Raw genomic sequence first — 15,574 nt, forward strand, 5'->3', positions numbered from 1 at the left:
GCTAAAGAAGATCTCACTATTCCGTTAGATGAAATCCAAATCAACGAAAAACTCCAATTCATCGAAGAACCCGTCGAAATAATGGATCGTGAGGTTAAAAGACTTAAGCAAAACAAGATACCAATTATTAAGGTTCGATGGAATGCTCGTAGAGGACCCGAGTTCACCTGGGAGCGTGAAGATCAGATGAAGAAGAAATACCCGCATCTATTTCCAGAAGATTCGTCAACACCTTCAACAGCTTAAAATTTCGGGACGAAATTTATTTAACGGGTAGGTACTGTAGTGACCCGAACTTTTCCATGTTTATATATATTAATTGAGATTGATGTTTACATGATTAAATGTTTCCAACATGTTAAGCAATCAAACTTGTTAAGACTTGATTAATTGAAATAGGTTTCATATAGACAATTGACCACCCAAGTTGACCGGTGATTCACGAACGTTAAAACTTGTAAAAAAAACTATATGATGACATATATATGGTTATATATATAGTTAACATGATATTATGATAAGTAAACATATCATTAATTATATTAACAATGAACTACATATGTAAAAACAAGACTACTAACTTAATGATTTTGAAACGAGACATATATGTAACGTTTATCGTTGTAACGACATTTAATGTATATATATCATATTAAGAGATATTCGTACATCATAATATCATGATAATATAATAATTTAAAATCTCTTTTGATATTATAAACATTGGGTTAACAACATTTAACAAGATCGTTAACCTAAAGGTTTCAAAACAACACTTACATGTAACGACTAACGATGACTTAACGACTCAGTTAAAATGTATATACATGTAGTGTTTTAATATGTATTTATACACTTTTGAAAGACTTCAATACACTTATCAAAATACTTCTACTTAACAAAAATGCTTACAATTACATTCTCGTTCAGTTTCATCAACAATTCTACTCGTATGCACCCGTATTCGTACTCGTACAATACACAGCTTTTAGATGTATGTATTATTGGTATATACACTCCAATGATCAGCTCTTAGCAGACCATGTGAGTCACCTAACACATGTGGGAACCATCATTTGGCAACTAGCATGAAATATCTCATAAGATTACAAAAATATGAGTAATCATTCATGACTTATTTACATGAAAACAAAATTACATATCCTTTATATCTAATCCATACACCAACGACCAAAAACACCTACAAACACTTTCATTCTTCAATTTTCTTCATCTAATTGAACTCTCTCAAGTTCTATCTTCAAGTTCTAAGTGTTCTTCATAAATTCCAAAAGTTCTAGTTTCATAAAATCAAGAATACTTTCAAGTTTGCTAGCTCACTTCCAATCTTGTAAGGTGATCAACCAACCTCAAGAAATCTTTGTTTCTTACAGTAGGTTATCATTCTAATACAAGGTAATAATCATATTCAAACTTTGGTTCAATTTCTATAACTATAACAATCTTATTTCAAGTGATGATCTTACTTGAACTTGTTTTCGTGTCATGATTTTGCTTCAAGAACTTTGAGCCATCCAAGGATCCATTGAAGCTAGATCCATTTTTCTATTTTCCAGTAGGTTCATCCAAGGAACTTAAGGTAGTAATGATGTTCATAACATCATTCGATTCATACATATAAAGCTATCTTATTCGAAGGTTTAAACTTGTAATCACTAGAACATAGTTTAGTTAATTCTAAACTTGTTCGCAAACAAAAGTTAATCCTTCTAACTTGACTTTTAAAATCAACTAAACACATGTTCTATATCTATATGATATGCTAACTTAATGATTTAAAACCTGGAAACACGAAAAACACCGTAAAACCGGATTTACGCCGTCGTAGTAACACCGCGGGCTGTTTTGGGTTAGTTAATTAAAAACTATGATAAACTTTGATTTAAAAGTTGTTATTCTGAGAAAATGATTTTTATTATGAACATGAAACTATATCCAAAAATTATGGTTAAACTCAAAGTGGAAGTATGTTTTCTAAAATGGTCATCTAGACGTCGTTCTTTCGACTGAAATGACTACCTTTACAAAAACGACTTGTAACTTATTTTTCCGACTAGAAACCTATACTTTTTTTGTTTAGATTCATAAAATAGAGTTCAATATGAAACCATAGCAATTTGATTCACTCAAAACGGATTTAAAATGAAGAAGTTATGGGTAAAACAAGATTGGATAATTTTTCTCATTTTAGCTACGTGAAAATTGGTAACAAATCTATTCCAACCATAACTTAATCAACTTGTATTATATATTATGTAATCTTGAGATACCATAGACACGTATACAATGTTTCGACCTATCATGTCGACACATCTATATATATTTCGGAACAACCATAGACACTCTATATGTGAATGTTGGAGTTAGCTATACAGGGTTGAGGTTGATTCCAAAATATATATAGTTTGAGTTGTGATCAATACTGAGATACGTATACACTGGGTCGTGGATTGATTCAAGATAATATTTATCGATTTATTTCTGTACATCTAACTGTGGACAACTAGTTGTAGGTTACTAACGAGGACAGCTGACTTAATAAACTTAAAACATCAAAATATATTAAAAGTGTTGTAAATATATTTTGAACATACTTTGATATATATGTATATATTGTTATAGGTTCGTGAATCAACCAGTGGCCAAGTCTTACTTCCCGACGAAGTAAAAATCTGTGAAAGTGAGTTATAGTCCCACTTTTAAAATCTAATATTTTTGGGATGAGAATACATGCAGGTTTTATAAATGATTTACAAAATAGACACAAGTACGTGAAACTACATTCTATGGTTGAATTATCGAAATCGAATATGCCCCTTTTTATTAAGTCTGGTAATCTAAGAATTAGGGAACAGACACCCTAATTGACGCGAATCCTAAAGATAGATCTATTGGGCCTAACAAACCACATCCAAAGTACCGGATGCTTTAGTACTTCGAAATTTATATCATATCCGAAGGGTGTCCCGGAATGATGGGGATATTCTTATATATGCATCTTGTTATTGTCGGTTACCAGGTGTTCACCATATGAATGATTTTTATCTCTATGTATGGGATGTGTATTGAAATATGAAATCTTGTGGTCTATTGTTACGATTTGATATATATAGGTTAAACCTATAACTCACCAACATTTTTGTTGACGTTTTAAGCATGTTTATTCTCAGGTGATTATTAAGAGCTTCCGCTGTCGCATACTTAAATAAGGACAAGATTTGGAGTCCATGCTTGTATGATATTGTGTAAAAACTGCATTCAAGAAACTTATTTTGTTGTAACATATTTGTATTGTAAACCATTATGTAATGGTCGTGTGTAAACAGGATATTTTAGATTATCATTATTTGATAATCTACGTAAAGCTTTTTAAACCTTTATTGATGAAATAAAGGTTATGGTTTGTTTAAAAATGAATGCAGTCTTTGAAAAACGTCTCATATAGAGGTCAAAACCTCGCAACGAAATCAATTAATATGGAACGTTTTTAATCAATAAGAACGGGACATTTCACATATTCCCGAATATTTTACGTTTTTTAGGGAACGTCCAGATGCAACCGATCGTCAAAGTTTGACAATTCTCCAAAAGTGTACAGCGGCCATACGTCAAATGGCGTATGGAACTACACCCGATTTGTTTGACGAATATGTTAAGATTGGTGAGAAAACGCTGCTTTATGTCTTGAAAATTTTGTTAACGCGTATTTCATTTGTTTGCAAGAGAATATTTTCGATAACCAACTGCCGAAGATATTGCTAGACTTTATAATTTTCACGCACAAAGACATGGTTTACCGGGTATGCTTGGTAGTATTGATTGTATGCATTGGGAGTGGAAGAATTGTCTTGTTTCTCGGCAAGGAGCATACACAATAGGTGATAAAACTCCGACATAATCCAACTGACGAACCACATAAAAACTTTAAACGGTTTCAAGAAAGTGCAAGGAAAGATATTGAGCGTACATTTGGAGTATTACAGGGTAGATTTGCAATGTTAAAAACTCTAGCAAGATCTATAGACTTCAACAAAATTAGAAGACATATGTATGCTTGTATTGTATTACATAACATGATTCAAGAGAATAACGGTTTTGTTATTGGACGGAGTAAAGAAAGAATGATACAAAGGAACCCACCACAACGGTTAGAAAGGAATTTGAGGGATCTAGATGCAAGGATTAAGGAAATAAGCGACAAGCAAGTTCACAAACAGGTAGAGGCAGACATAACCGAGCACGTTTGTAACTTATCATCTTAATTTCGCAACACTAAAAAAAAATAGCTATTAGTCATTTAAATAAATAAAAAACGTTATTATTAATCTAATTATTTTAATTTGTTAAAAACTATAAATAATATAAAACAAATTAGTTGAGCATCTCGTTGTATCTTTGTTTAGTTTTTAATATAATTTATCTTGCCTTTCAAAAAAAAAATATATATATAAAACAAATTAGTAAAACAGAAAAAATAAAAATAAAATGTCACATCAACATTCCACTAAAAGATACACGAAAAGAAACACCACCACTACTCCATTAAAAAAACATGTTCTACTCATCAAAAGAATGCAAAAAACTAAAAAACACGAGCAAGAAACGCTTTAACCATATTAGGGAGTATTTTTTCCATGTTAACCTTAGGTTTAGAAAAGTCTTAACATAAAATTATGAGGAGACATAACAGATAAGCGCCACGTCATGTTGTATGTTTCTTACGTATAATTAACTCTTTCTATTTAAATATGTACCAAATTTGATAGTTACGATATATCACCGAAAATATAATAATAGTAACAGTGACAATTATCATCAGGTTCATCATCGTAATTACATCCAACTTCATGCCCTAATTTCATTTCACTATAAAACTCCCCCTTCTATAAATTCAATGTATCCGTATCACGCGTACGAAACTGTGTTGTCGACATTTCATTTTTTCTCTCTCAATTTTCAATTCAAATCCAGATTCTCGAAAGTATCTAATCGAGATATATAGGCTATATAGGTATATTCATGAATCTGCACATTACTAGATCTTACTTATATGTATAGGTTTTGTGTTTATGTATATCGCATTTTATGTTATTGTTATGTTGTTGCATGTTCTGATCCTTGATTCGTTATTATCTTCGATATTGTTCGTGTATTTGTTAATTAGTTGCTGTGTGATTTGAGATTTAGAAGTTTGATTGTGTTTTAGCTCGTTAAAATTTATTGCCTGATTCATGATTTTATAAGTTTTGATATTATGAATAATGTAGTTGTTGTTTTGTTAGTTGTGGATATAGTGCTGGATCAGTTTTAGGTAGTGTGAGTTGATTTTAGGTAGATTGGATTAGTATTGAATTGAAGGTTGCGTTTAATTAGTATTTAAAAATTTAAATGTGAATTTGGAACCGGTCGGGTCGATTTGACAGTTTCATTTTTGGAATGGAGACTAATCTATAGTTTTTTTAGTTTTTTACTGAAGTTTATGGTATGAAACTTGTTCAATAAAGATCTAAAAGTGACCGTCAACTGTGGATTACAATTTACAAATGTTTAAGTCATCTTGAGTGAAAGGAAAGTGGCATTTGATGATGACTACCATCAGATTGTGGGTCGAAGATCAACTGAACTTTCAGACCTTTGATGCTTGAAAAAATCCCCTGGCCTTCTAATCGCCTTGTATCCTATTTGCCCATGATAATGTGTTTTATACAAGACAATCGATTGTTGAAACGTAGCATTTGAAATTATTATATTGTTAGATGAATCAGGTTTGAAACATGTCAAAGCAATATTAAAGCCAATTGAACTGAGAAACAATACACAACTAACATAGATCCTTTATATTATTGTAATTGTGGATTATGATTATGATTATGATTATGATTATGATTGATTGGTTTATTATATAATATAATGTGTTCATGTATCTTATCAACTTTGTGTCTTTGCATTGCAGGCTATTTTTAAAATGGGATCAAAACCAGTTGAATATTTAATAGAGGCGTCATCAGGGGCCCATTTTTCCGGATTTCACATGAATGGGATGCAGGAAACAAATTCACAAGCGGGACAGGCAACAACGTCAGTGACTGAAAATGTGCACAAGCAGCCTTTTATCATTGGTATGTATTGCATCAAGAACACATCCATAATGCACTTGATAAATTGTACATTATCTGCAGAACTAGGAATGTATTGTTATTAGATTGCTTTTGCAGTAATTTCATATGGATGGTGTTCCTTTTGCATTATAAATAACTGTAAGAAACAGTTGTGGACATTGCTAGCACCTCTACTAGCCATCTCATAATAATTGGCTAAAGGTGCTCAAAATTCAAGTTTACATTTAGGCTCATCTTTTTGTCTTAGGGGGCATAGGGTATAAGCAAGTTAAACGATATTACTTATTTAGTGAGTGGTTGTATGCAGTTAATCCTTTTTTACTGTATGCGTTGTATGTATAGTGTCTGTGTTCTTTGAAAGGCTTGAGATCGTCATATATGTCATGCTTTATGATGATATGCTTTATGATGATATGCTTTATGATGACATACTTACATGATCTAGTATGTCAATGAACAACCAGGGGTTGCTGGAGGCGCAGCTTCAGGAAAGACAACTGTTTGTGATATGATTATTGAGCAGCTTCATGATCAGCGTGTCGTGCTTGTCAACCAGGTATATTTTTATTCCATTACTTGATATTTTTTTTTGGTTTATTGATATGGCTATCGTATCTACTATTTTTTTTTTTTTTTTCAAATAAAAAGCTGAGTTCTTAGCTGATATGGGTGTGTTTTGCAGGACTCATTCTATCATAGTTTGACTGCTGAAGAACTTACAAGGGTTCATGAGTACAACTTCGATCATCCTGGCAAGTTTTGTTACTTTATCTGTCTATAAAATATATGAAATTTTTGAAGTCAAAAGGAATTATTAATCCACTTTGCTATTCCAGATGCTTTCGACAACGAAAAGTTATTGTCAGTGGTAGAGATGTTGAGGCATGGTAAAGCTGTGGATATTCCAAAATATGATTTCAGAAGTTATAAGAACATCGTTTCTCGAAGGGTTAGTTCTTATATTATAGTTTAGGAAGGCCTAAAAGACTAAAAGTTTATTTCACATGTATAAATTTTATCTTTGTAGCCTTTTAGAGTACATGTTTCTTTGTACTCAATGTGGTTTATCAGAACATTATCTTTGCTTTTCATTGTCTGCCTTGTTTATACAAAATGAGAAAAGAAACAGAAAAAAACTAAGTAGTTCAACTCATGTAAATGGTTTAGTGGCATTATCTGTTGATATACCATCATAAAAACTTTGATTAAAAATTTAATTTATTAGTAACATATGATTTCAAAGTCAAGAAGACATGTAGAATAGTAAGCACCATGGCGACTTAAATTGTTAATTAGAAGATGGAATGTTTTTAATAGTTATCCAACATTGAGTACTGTTTATCAGTGTGACAATATTGTTTTCTTCTGCTGTTTATGGTGAATATAAACTAATTAAGAACATTACATAACTCATTTAGTATGAAACTTATGACAGGTGAATCCTTCAGATGTCATAATTTTGGAAGGGATATTAATTTTTCATGATCCTCGTGTGCGTGAACTGATGAACATGAAGATCTTTGTTGATACAGGTTCTATATACTTCTTGCATGACAAGTTTATCTGTTCGACTCCATGCCTCGTTTCTAGCTCCTGATAAATTTGTTAAACTGCAATACTTGAAAGTTTTGGCCCTAGAATTTGATCCTGGAACTCATAAATTTGTTATTTTGAAACTATTCATGGGTTACTGTATATTTTGTTCGCTCATCCATCAGTAATTACAACTATGATTTTCAGTGCAGATGCTGATGTGCGCCTTGCAAGGAGAATAAGGCGCGATACAGGTGAAAAAGGACGAGATATTGGTACGGTTCTCGATCAGGTTAGTTGACCATTCCTATCCATTTGGAGTAGGAATTGGACTATAAATTTTGGGCCACAAATTAATGATAGCTTTAGTGTGCCTTTTGTATGTTTCTTGAATTTTAGCATTGTCTTCTTTAAACCATTTCATTTGCTTATTTACAGACTTCACTTTTATGCAGTACTCAAAGTTCGTGAAGCCTGCTTTTGATGATTTTATACTTCCAACTAAAAAGTATGCTGACATCATCATACCTCGTGGAGGAGACAATCATGTAGCTATTGATTTAATTGTCCAACATATTCGGACAAAACTTGGTCAGCATGATCTTTGTAAAATATATCCAAATTTGTACGTCATCCACTCAACTTTTCAGGTACGACTTTCAGTTCCACGTATCATGTTATTATTTTGCATGAAAAAATGATAAATTTTTTTAGACAGACCTAAATTAGGCCTAAAAATGTGAGACTGACATGTGTGAAGTTGATTAGGAGAGAAACTGTATCAACCAACGAATGCATTAGGCTTCCTTTTAGTGCCATCTAAATCTGAATAGGCCTATGTAGCATTACTCTTTTGCATCTTTGTATTTTAGTGATCCTTTTGTCATATAATTTCCTCATTGTAAGTTGTTATTTCCCCGTGCAGATACGTGGCATGCATACACTTATACGTGATGCTCAAACAACCAAACATGATTTTGTGTTTTATGCGGATCGATTGATCCGTTTGGTGAGTGATTTCTTTCTTAGGTGTGATAGGACACACTCCTTTTGATGTGTACATAATCATCAAATGGCTTATTCAGGTCGTGGAGCATGGTTTGGGACATTTACCATTTACAGAAAAACAGGTGGTAACTCCAACCGGTAAGTGCCGTTAATCCTTCTATTTCTCATTTGATTATTGTGGTATTTTTCATGAAGTATCCCATCCTTTTTCTGTTGGTTCGTTGTTAAGTTTTTAAATTTATTTCATGATGTCTTTGGTTTGTGTGTATGCAGGGTCAGTATACACAGGCGTAGATTTTTGTAAGAGATTATGTGGTGTTTCTGTTATTAGAAGGTATCTGAATCCAAAGAACCTTAGTATATTAATCCTACTACGATTTTTGGTAACATATAATTTCATTTTTTTTGGTAGAAATCTTGAGTTGTTATTCTGTTTACAGTGGTGAGAGTATGGAAAATGCTTTACGAGCATGTTGCAAGGGTATCAAGATCGGGAAAATTCTAATTCATAGAGAAGGTGATAATGGTCAACAGGTGTGTGCATAGACTGTTAATTACTGAAAACTTGAGTGCCACCCAAATCATATGCTTTAACACAACATTTGATTGCATGCTGACATCATTATTTATACACTTTAACTCGTGCAGTTAATATATGAAAAGTTGCCACAAGACATATCTGATAGGCATGTATTGTTGTTGGATCCAATACTCGGAACAGGTGAGTTTAAAATTCTCTCACATGTCACTTGTTGAAATATGTGACCGCGCTAATAATTGTAAATAATTTGTTCAGGCAATTCAGCTGTTCAAGCTATTTCCTTGCTTTTAAAGAAAGGTGTACCAGAGGCTAATATCATATTCCTTAATCTGATCTCTGTAAGTTGGGAAGCCATTCTTAATTGGTCAAACTTTATAGTAATTACACTTAACTAACCACGAACCAATTGTTTATTTAACAGGCACCGCAAGGAGTGCATGTAGTCTGCAAACGGTTCCCAAGAATTAAGATAGTAACATCAGAAATAGAGACAGGTTTAAATAACGAGTATCGTGTGCTTCCGGGGATGGGAGAGTTTGGAGACAGGTATTTTGGGACAGATGATGAATGAAGTCAACTGGATCACAAAAGGATGGAATCAAGTGGTTGATCATGAAATTGTTGTCAGTTTTGGGTTGAGTTAAGACTTTTTATTCACTTATTCAGTGTTTTAATGTGGACTTGGTTGGGTCTCGAGTCATGTATGAGTTGGATCAATATACACATGAATAATGATATGTTATTCTGCAGGGCGCAGGCTATGTGAAATGTTAGATTTCACAAAAAAAAAATAATAAAAAAAATAAAATAAAATAAAATAAAATAAAAATTCAACCAACTAAATGCATATATATTTAAAATTTACCTTTCAAAAACTAAGAGCTCTGAATGTAGGTAAAAGGGTTTTATTAACATTTTTTTGCTGAAAATACAAAAACTTAAATATAACCAATGTGGGACCATCATCAAAATAGAATAAAAAAAATCTAAAAAAAAAAACAGAAAACAAAATTAGTGGCGGAAGTTAAACTCAATAATAAAAGTATTATGGATGAAATTAGTTTTAGAGGGATACAAGCAAAGAAAACTTATTTTTACGTAAAAAAATTCTTTTAGTGTAATTTATTGTTTAAAATCCATATGGGGCACATGCCCCCAACACAAAGACAGTTATGCCCTGTACCAAATCGACTCGACAAAACTCGCAACTAAAAAACATGAACAAAGAATAACACAAAAACCAAACAAACCTAACTAGGTATCTATCTAGAAGCATCCCAAGCTCAACCGTACAATAAAAGGCCAACAAAACAAAGTCTAATCCCGAACAAACCTACACGAACCGAACAAGTAGATACCACATTCAAATAACTTGCAATCATCTTGAAAAATTAGAGAAAATTAACCACAAACAAAATAATCTGACTAATCAAAGAACATCAAACTTGTCTACTGCACAAGAAGCCTTTTTAGTCCCTGATTTAAGTAGTTTACCTTCTACTTGTTACTTGTTAGAAGCAAACCGACTTGCCCACTCTTGAGAAAAACTAATATACCCTAGGATATTCATGAGAAGACGCCTTTGGTCTTTGGTAACAGCATCGAAGAGCCCCTTTAACTTTGAGGTAATGAGTTCGAGTTATGTTTAGAACACTATTTATGTAAAATTATGTAGAGTGCGTCAGTTGCCGTTGTAAATATATAAAAAGAATACGCCTTAAAAGATCCAAATCTTCAAAACCAACGGCGGAAATTGAGCTCATTTTCACACCAACCGCAAGATCATCTCACAAAGTGTTTGGATTACTTGCTAAAAAAATGTCGTATGAAAATCACCACCTCTAATATAGAACTTATTAACAACTACCTATATATATTATTTGAAATCAAAAAATAAAACTAAAAATTGTGATTACTTGCAAATTATCTTTTACTAATTGTTAGTGTAATATTCTTGCATTAAAATCTAATATATTATTTTTCCAAATAATTTTAATTGATGGTATAGTGATTTACTACAAATCATTTTTTGTTTAATTTTGTATCAAACAAGTACACTCTTATTTTGACCGATAATACAATTTCTCCGGGGTACCGTCCCCTTTTATCAAAAAAAAAATATATATATTTTTGTAGATAAACCAACGACGGATCTCCGCAACCTCCTAGCTGCCGGCGCCGACCATGTCTTTCTGCTCATCTTTCCGGCGAATCTCCACCAATTTCTCCTTACCATCTTCTATCTTCAGACCAAAACCTCTACACCCACCATCATCTTTCCCTATTTTACCCTTTTATTCATCAAAACCCAAATCATTCACCATCCAATCAACACCCATTAAATCCTCAAACCCTAATCCATCCACACAATCAACACCCACTTCCCAAGTCCTAGAACAATTTCCACAAAAGTTTCAAGAAATCATTAAACTTTTTCAATCCGTACAAGACCCAAAAGCCAAATACGAACAGCTATTGTTCTATGGCAAAAATTTAAAACCTTTAGATACCCAATTCAAGACTGATGAAAATAAAGTCAAAGGGTGTGTTTCTCAGGTATGGTTAAGGGCTTATTTTGATGATCCTGATAGTAAAAATGTAATCTTTGAAGCTGATTCTGATGCTTTGATTACTAAAGGCTTAGCTGCTTTATTAGTTCAAGGTCTTTCGGGTTCTTCTGTCGAAGAAATCCTTCGAATATCGCCTGATTTTATCGTGTTATTAGGTTTGCAACAGAGTTTGTCACCTTCAAGGAATAATGGATTTTTGAATATGTTTGAGCTAATGCAGAAAAAGGCATTAATGTTGTTTGTTGAAGCTGAGAAAGGGGTTGAATCAAGAATTGGGCTTGCTGATAACCCGAATAAGGATGTTGATTTGGGCTCAAAAAGTTCTGATTTTCAGTTGGATAATGATTCGGGTTTTGATGATTCGAAGTCGAGTGATGATGGATTAGGGAGAAGAGGATTAAGGATTACTGAAATTTTGAGTAAGGAGTTGAAACCTGTTGAATTGGAAGTTAAAGATGTTTCATATCAACATGCTGGTCATGCAGGTGTTAAGGGTAGTGATGGGGAGACACATTTTAATTTGAAAGTGGTTTCGAATGAATTCGAAGGAAAAAGTTTGGTTAAGAGGCATAGACTTATTTATTCGCTATTGGACGATGAGTTGCAGAGTGGATTGCACGCGTTATCGATTGAGGCGAAAACACCTGCAGAAGTTGGTGCTTAGGCTAATGATGGTATACTTTTTTATTTGAGTCTTGTTATGATTTTGTTGATATTACATCTATGCAAAGTTCTATAACATGTGACCATCAATGCTTCGATGTATATCGTATGATTATTATATTATACCTCTGTTAAAAATAAAAGCCATATATTGTTGCAAATTTTACTCTGTGCCTGTCCTATATTTGAACCATGATCACCTGATGCTGGTTTCATTTAATTATGAAAATAGCTTTAGAATCTTGCTTTCTGTTAACTTGTTTTAAGTCGTGCTATAAAATACTCCATAATTGGTTACACTCTAAGATCCCGAACAAAAGATCTGATAGCATATGGGATCAAAAGGACAAATTCTCAACTTAAAACTCAAATGAATTTATTTAATTTCTTGACAAATATATGGACTGCATTGAACTCATGACCACCTCCTAATGTTTTTAACCTATGCCCTTAGAATTATACCGAATCACAACAATTTTAAATTATGTCAACTCGCAGATTCGATTACAGAAATGAATATAAACATCTTTTGTAGTATCCAGTTAGTATACAACAACAATACTCAATCCTGCTAAGGCGGAGTATGACGAGGTAGGATGTAGACGGTCCTCCGACAAACATCCGTTGCAATAAATATATATCTTCTTTACACTTTTATGTTCTGTCTATCCTCAAGAATCTTGCTTTTGATAATGGGCAAGGATACCAAGATCTCACTTTATGTCATTTTCAGTACTGTGTACATCACTAAATCTGAAGTACTTGTTTTCCGCTCTTTGAATAATTTAGGTCTACTTCAAACCTCTGCTATGTAGAACGGGACGCGTCTTTTTAAACTGTCTAGATTCAATATCATCAAATATTCAAATGTCATGTTCCTTATTTTAGCCTGTCTTGATTCAATATCCTCATATTTGAAGACTGCCATTTTCAGAATCCTCATATCACATAGGTTAAAGAGTACAACTTTTGGTCTACTCTTGAATTGTTGACCTCATACACAGTGGATTCGGATTAATAAAACAGTGTCAACAAGGATTAGAAACAAAGTATAAAACCTTATATATATATATATATATACTATATATATATAGTGCCCAATTGTCAATTATACACATGAATGATAGATGAATTGAGTAAATTTAATCTCAATTCAAACTATTAAAAAACAAAAGATGAACTGAGATGAGTAATAAAAATGACTTTCATCTTTTAGTTATGCACCTTCTTGCCATAAGAAAACCAGATGGTGGACTGCTCATCTGCAAGTCGCATCGACTGTGCAACGTATAAGGGTAATGAATTAATCCGAAACTGGCGCGTACTTTAAAAGTTCCTTTCACACTATACATTACTTTATTGCTCAAAACTTGCCGTTGAAGTTCCATTGCATGATTCAATGGCAGGTAAACTAAACTTGATATGAACCGAATTTTAACCGCACCTGTCTCTTTTTCTCTCTGACTGAATGGCCTTATAGTTTGATTCGCAATCAAATTGTTGGCGAAAAACAGTTCCAAAAGAGCATACTCGAATTTCAAGCTAAGTTTCTTGTTGGGGTTGGAGAAATTTGCAATAAAAGTGAAATCTCCATTAAAATTCCCCGGCGAATCAAAGTATATGACATTAAGGCTTGCGTGATTGGTGTCGAAAACTGGAGTTCTTGGCTTGACAACAAGAAAAATGATCAAAGTTGTGATTCCAAACAAGATGACAAGTATGCTAAACATTAAGCAAATGATCGCGCAACACCAAATGAGAGGATCTGTTCTTCGATGGTTTCTTAGCAAAAGCCTATCGCTTGTTCTTGGAAAATTTCCATAAAGAAATTCGGGTGTTTGTACGTTTGTTGGTGTTTGTGTTGGTGTTGGTGTCATCATGGTTCGTCTTGATGGTTTTATGGAGGTGAAGATATGGGCTAGCGGTGATGGGGTGGCGGCTCTAGAGTGTAACGGAGTGAAGTAAATTGACGGTGATTCGGGTGGTTGATGCTGCGGTGGAAGGGGGTTAAGTTGCATGTTTATGGAAGAAAAAATGTAACAACCCTAACATGAAGTAAAGACATTGTGAATGAATAGAAAATAGAGTTTAAAAAGGTGGGATTAAAGTAAAGTGGAAACTATTTAAATTTTGATTTTGCAACTTTGATGAATTATTATGTTTTACTTTTTTGAAAATGAGATGTGTATTGTTGTTGGGGTTGATAGAAATGGATCAAGGGTTGTGATTGAAGTGAGAATGATGCTTGGTGACTAAGAAAATGGTATGGAGCCAAGGGCTAAAGCAAATTATTGGGAACTACTATTATTGTATGAAGGTACATACAATAGAAAAAGTGGTTTCCTTTAATTAAGGTGACATTGTGCAAAGGGACAAAATTGAAACCATATTAGGTCTAGTTGGGTCAAACTCCACATATGAGTAGTACTTAGTTGTAAAAGTGTTGTTATTTGAGAAGGTTTTATTAAATAGATATCTTAAGGGGTGTCCATTTTTCGTTGTCTGATACGGCTCGCATTACTACGATTGTGGTTACTTTGTTTTGGGTGCTATGGCGGTTCGGGAACGGAATTATTTTTAATGATTTTGTTATTCGTAGAAATTGTATTTTTGATGTAATTAGAACTCTCTCTTTTCGTTGGCTTAAAAATAGAGACCATGTAGTTTCAAATTGGAACTCTTCGCTTCTAAAGCCTTTGTAATCCCTCCTCTTGGAGTCTTGCTATGGAGCGTTTTATTATATAGTCAATCAATCTTTGCTGTTAAAGGAAAAAAAAAGGGTGATCTTTTTTACTCATTCATAGAATAGAATTACGATCGTTTATGTCTTTTATATCATTTTAAAAAGAGATGGAACTAAGTTCAAATGAAGCATGATAAATGGATACCATTAAAGTTGTCTTCAAATGTGGTAACAACCGGAACGTATTTAATTTCTTACGACATGGTAATCTAATGCTTATGAGACATGCATTATAAAGCAGAGTTCATTAATTCAATCGAAGTTAAATGCCTTAACCATGAATTACTCTATTTTGCTCTTCTATGTATGTTAACCGTGATATCGATTGGTAGGGCCGCTAAATGGCTGGTCAACCTGTTATCGAATTGAATATGTA

General features: G+C 33.1%; 3 protein-coding genes across 3 annotated transcripts; 2 read left to right on the plus strand and 1 right to left on the minus strand.

Annotated features, from left to right (window-relative positions):
* Positions 1-4,906: 4,906 nt before the first annotated feature.
* On the plus strand, positions 4,907-9,982 carry LOC139891236 (uridine kinase-like protein 4). Its single transcript, XM_071874185.1, has 15 exons — positions 4,907-5,032; positions 5,975-6,140; positions 6,605-6,696; positions 6,823-6,892; positions 6,977-7,089; positions 7,576-7,672; positions 7,886-7,965; positions 8,129-8,323; positions 8,599-8,682; positions 8,759-8,819; positions 8,955-9,015; positions 9,122-9,215; positions 9,330-9,402; positions 9,478-9,560; positions 9,644-9,982. Exons 2-15 carry the CDS (start codon positions 5,987-5,989, stop codon positions 9,791-9,793), a joined length of 1,407 nt encoding a protein of 468 aa, XP_071730286.1. The 5' UTR covers positions 4,907-5,032; positions 5,975-5,986; the 3' UTR covers positions 9,794-9,982.
* A 1,299-nt stretch (positions 9,983-11,281) lies between these two features.
* LOC139891237 (sufE-like protein 1, chloroplastic/mitochondrial) lies at positions 11,282-12,641 on the plus strand. Its single transcript, XM_071874186.1, has one exon. It carries the CDS (start codon positions 11,407-11,409, stop codon positions 12,454-12,456), a length of 1,050 nt encoding a protein of 349 aa, XP_071730287.1. The 5' UTR covers positions 11,282-11,406; the 3' UTR covers positions 12,457-12,641.
* A 432-nt stretch (positions 12,642-13,073) lies between these two features.
* On the minus strand, positions 13,074-14,816 carry LOC139891238 (uncharacterized protein At1g08160). The gene has a single exon (XM_071874187.1). It carries the CDS (start codon positions 14,471-14,473, stop codon positions 13,661-13,663), a length of 813 nt encoding a protein of 270 aa, XP_071730288.1. The 5' UTR covers positions 14,474-14,816; the 3' UTR covers positions 13,074-13,660.
* Positions 14,817-15,574: the final 758 nt, after the last annotated feature.

The sequence above is a fragment of the Rutidosis leptorrhynchoides genome, chromosome 2 (assembly GCF_046630445.1).
Source record: "Rutidosis leptorrhynchoides isolate AG116_Rl617_1_P2 chromosome 2, CSIRO_AGI_Rlap_v1, whole genome shotgun sequence".
Lineage (NCBI taxonomy): Eukaryota > Viridiplantae > Streptophyta > Magnoliopsida > Asterales > Asteraceae > Rutidosis > Rutidosis leptorrhynchoides.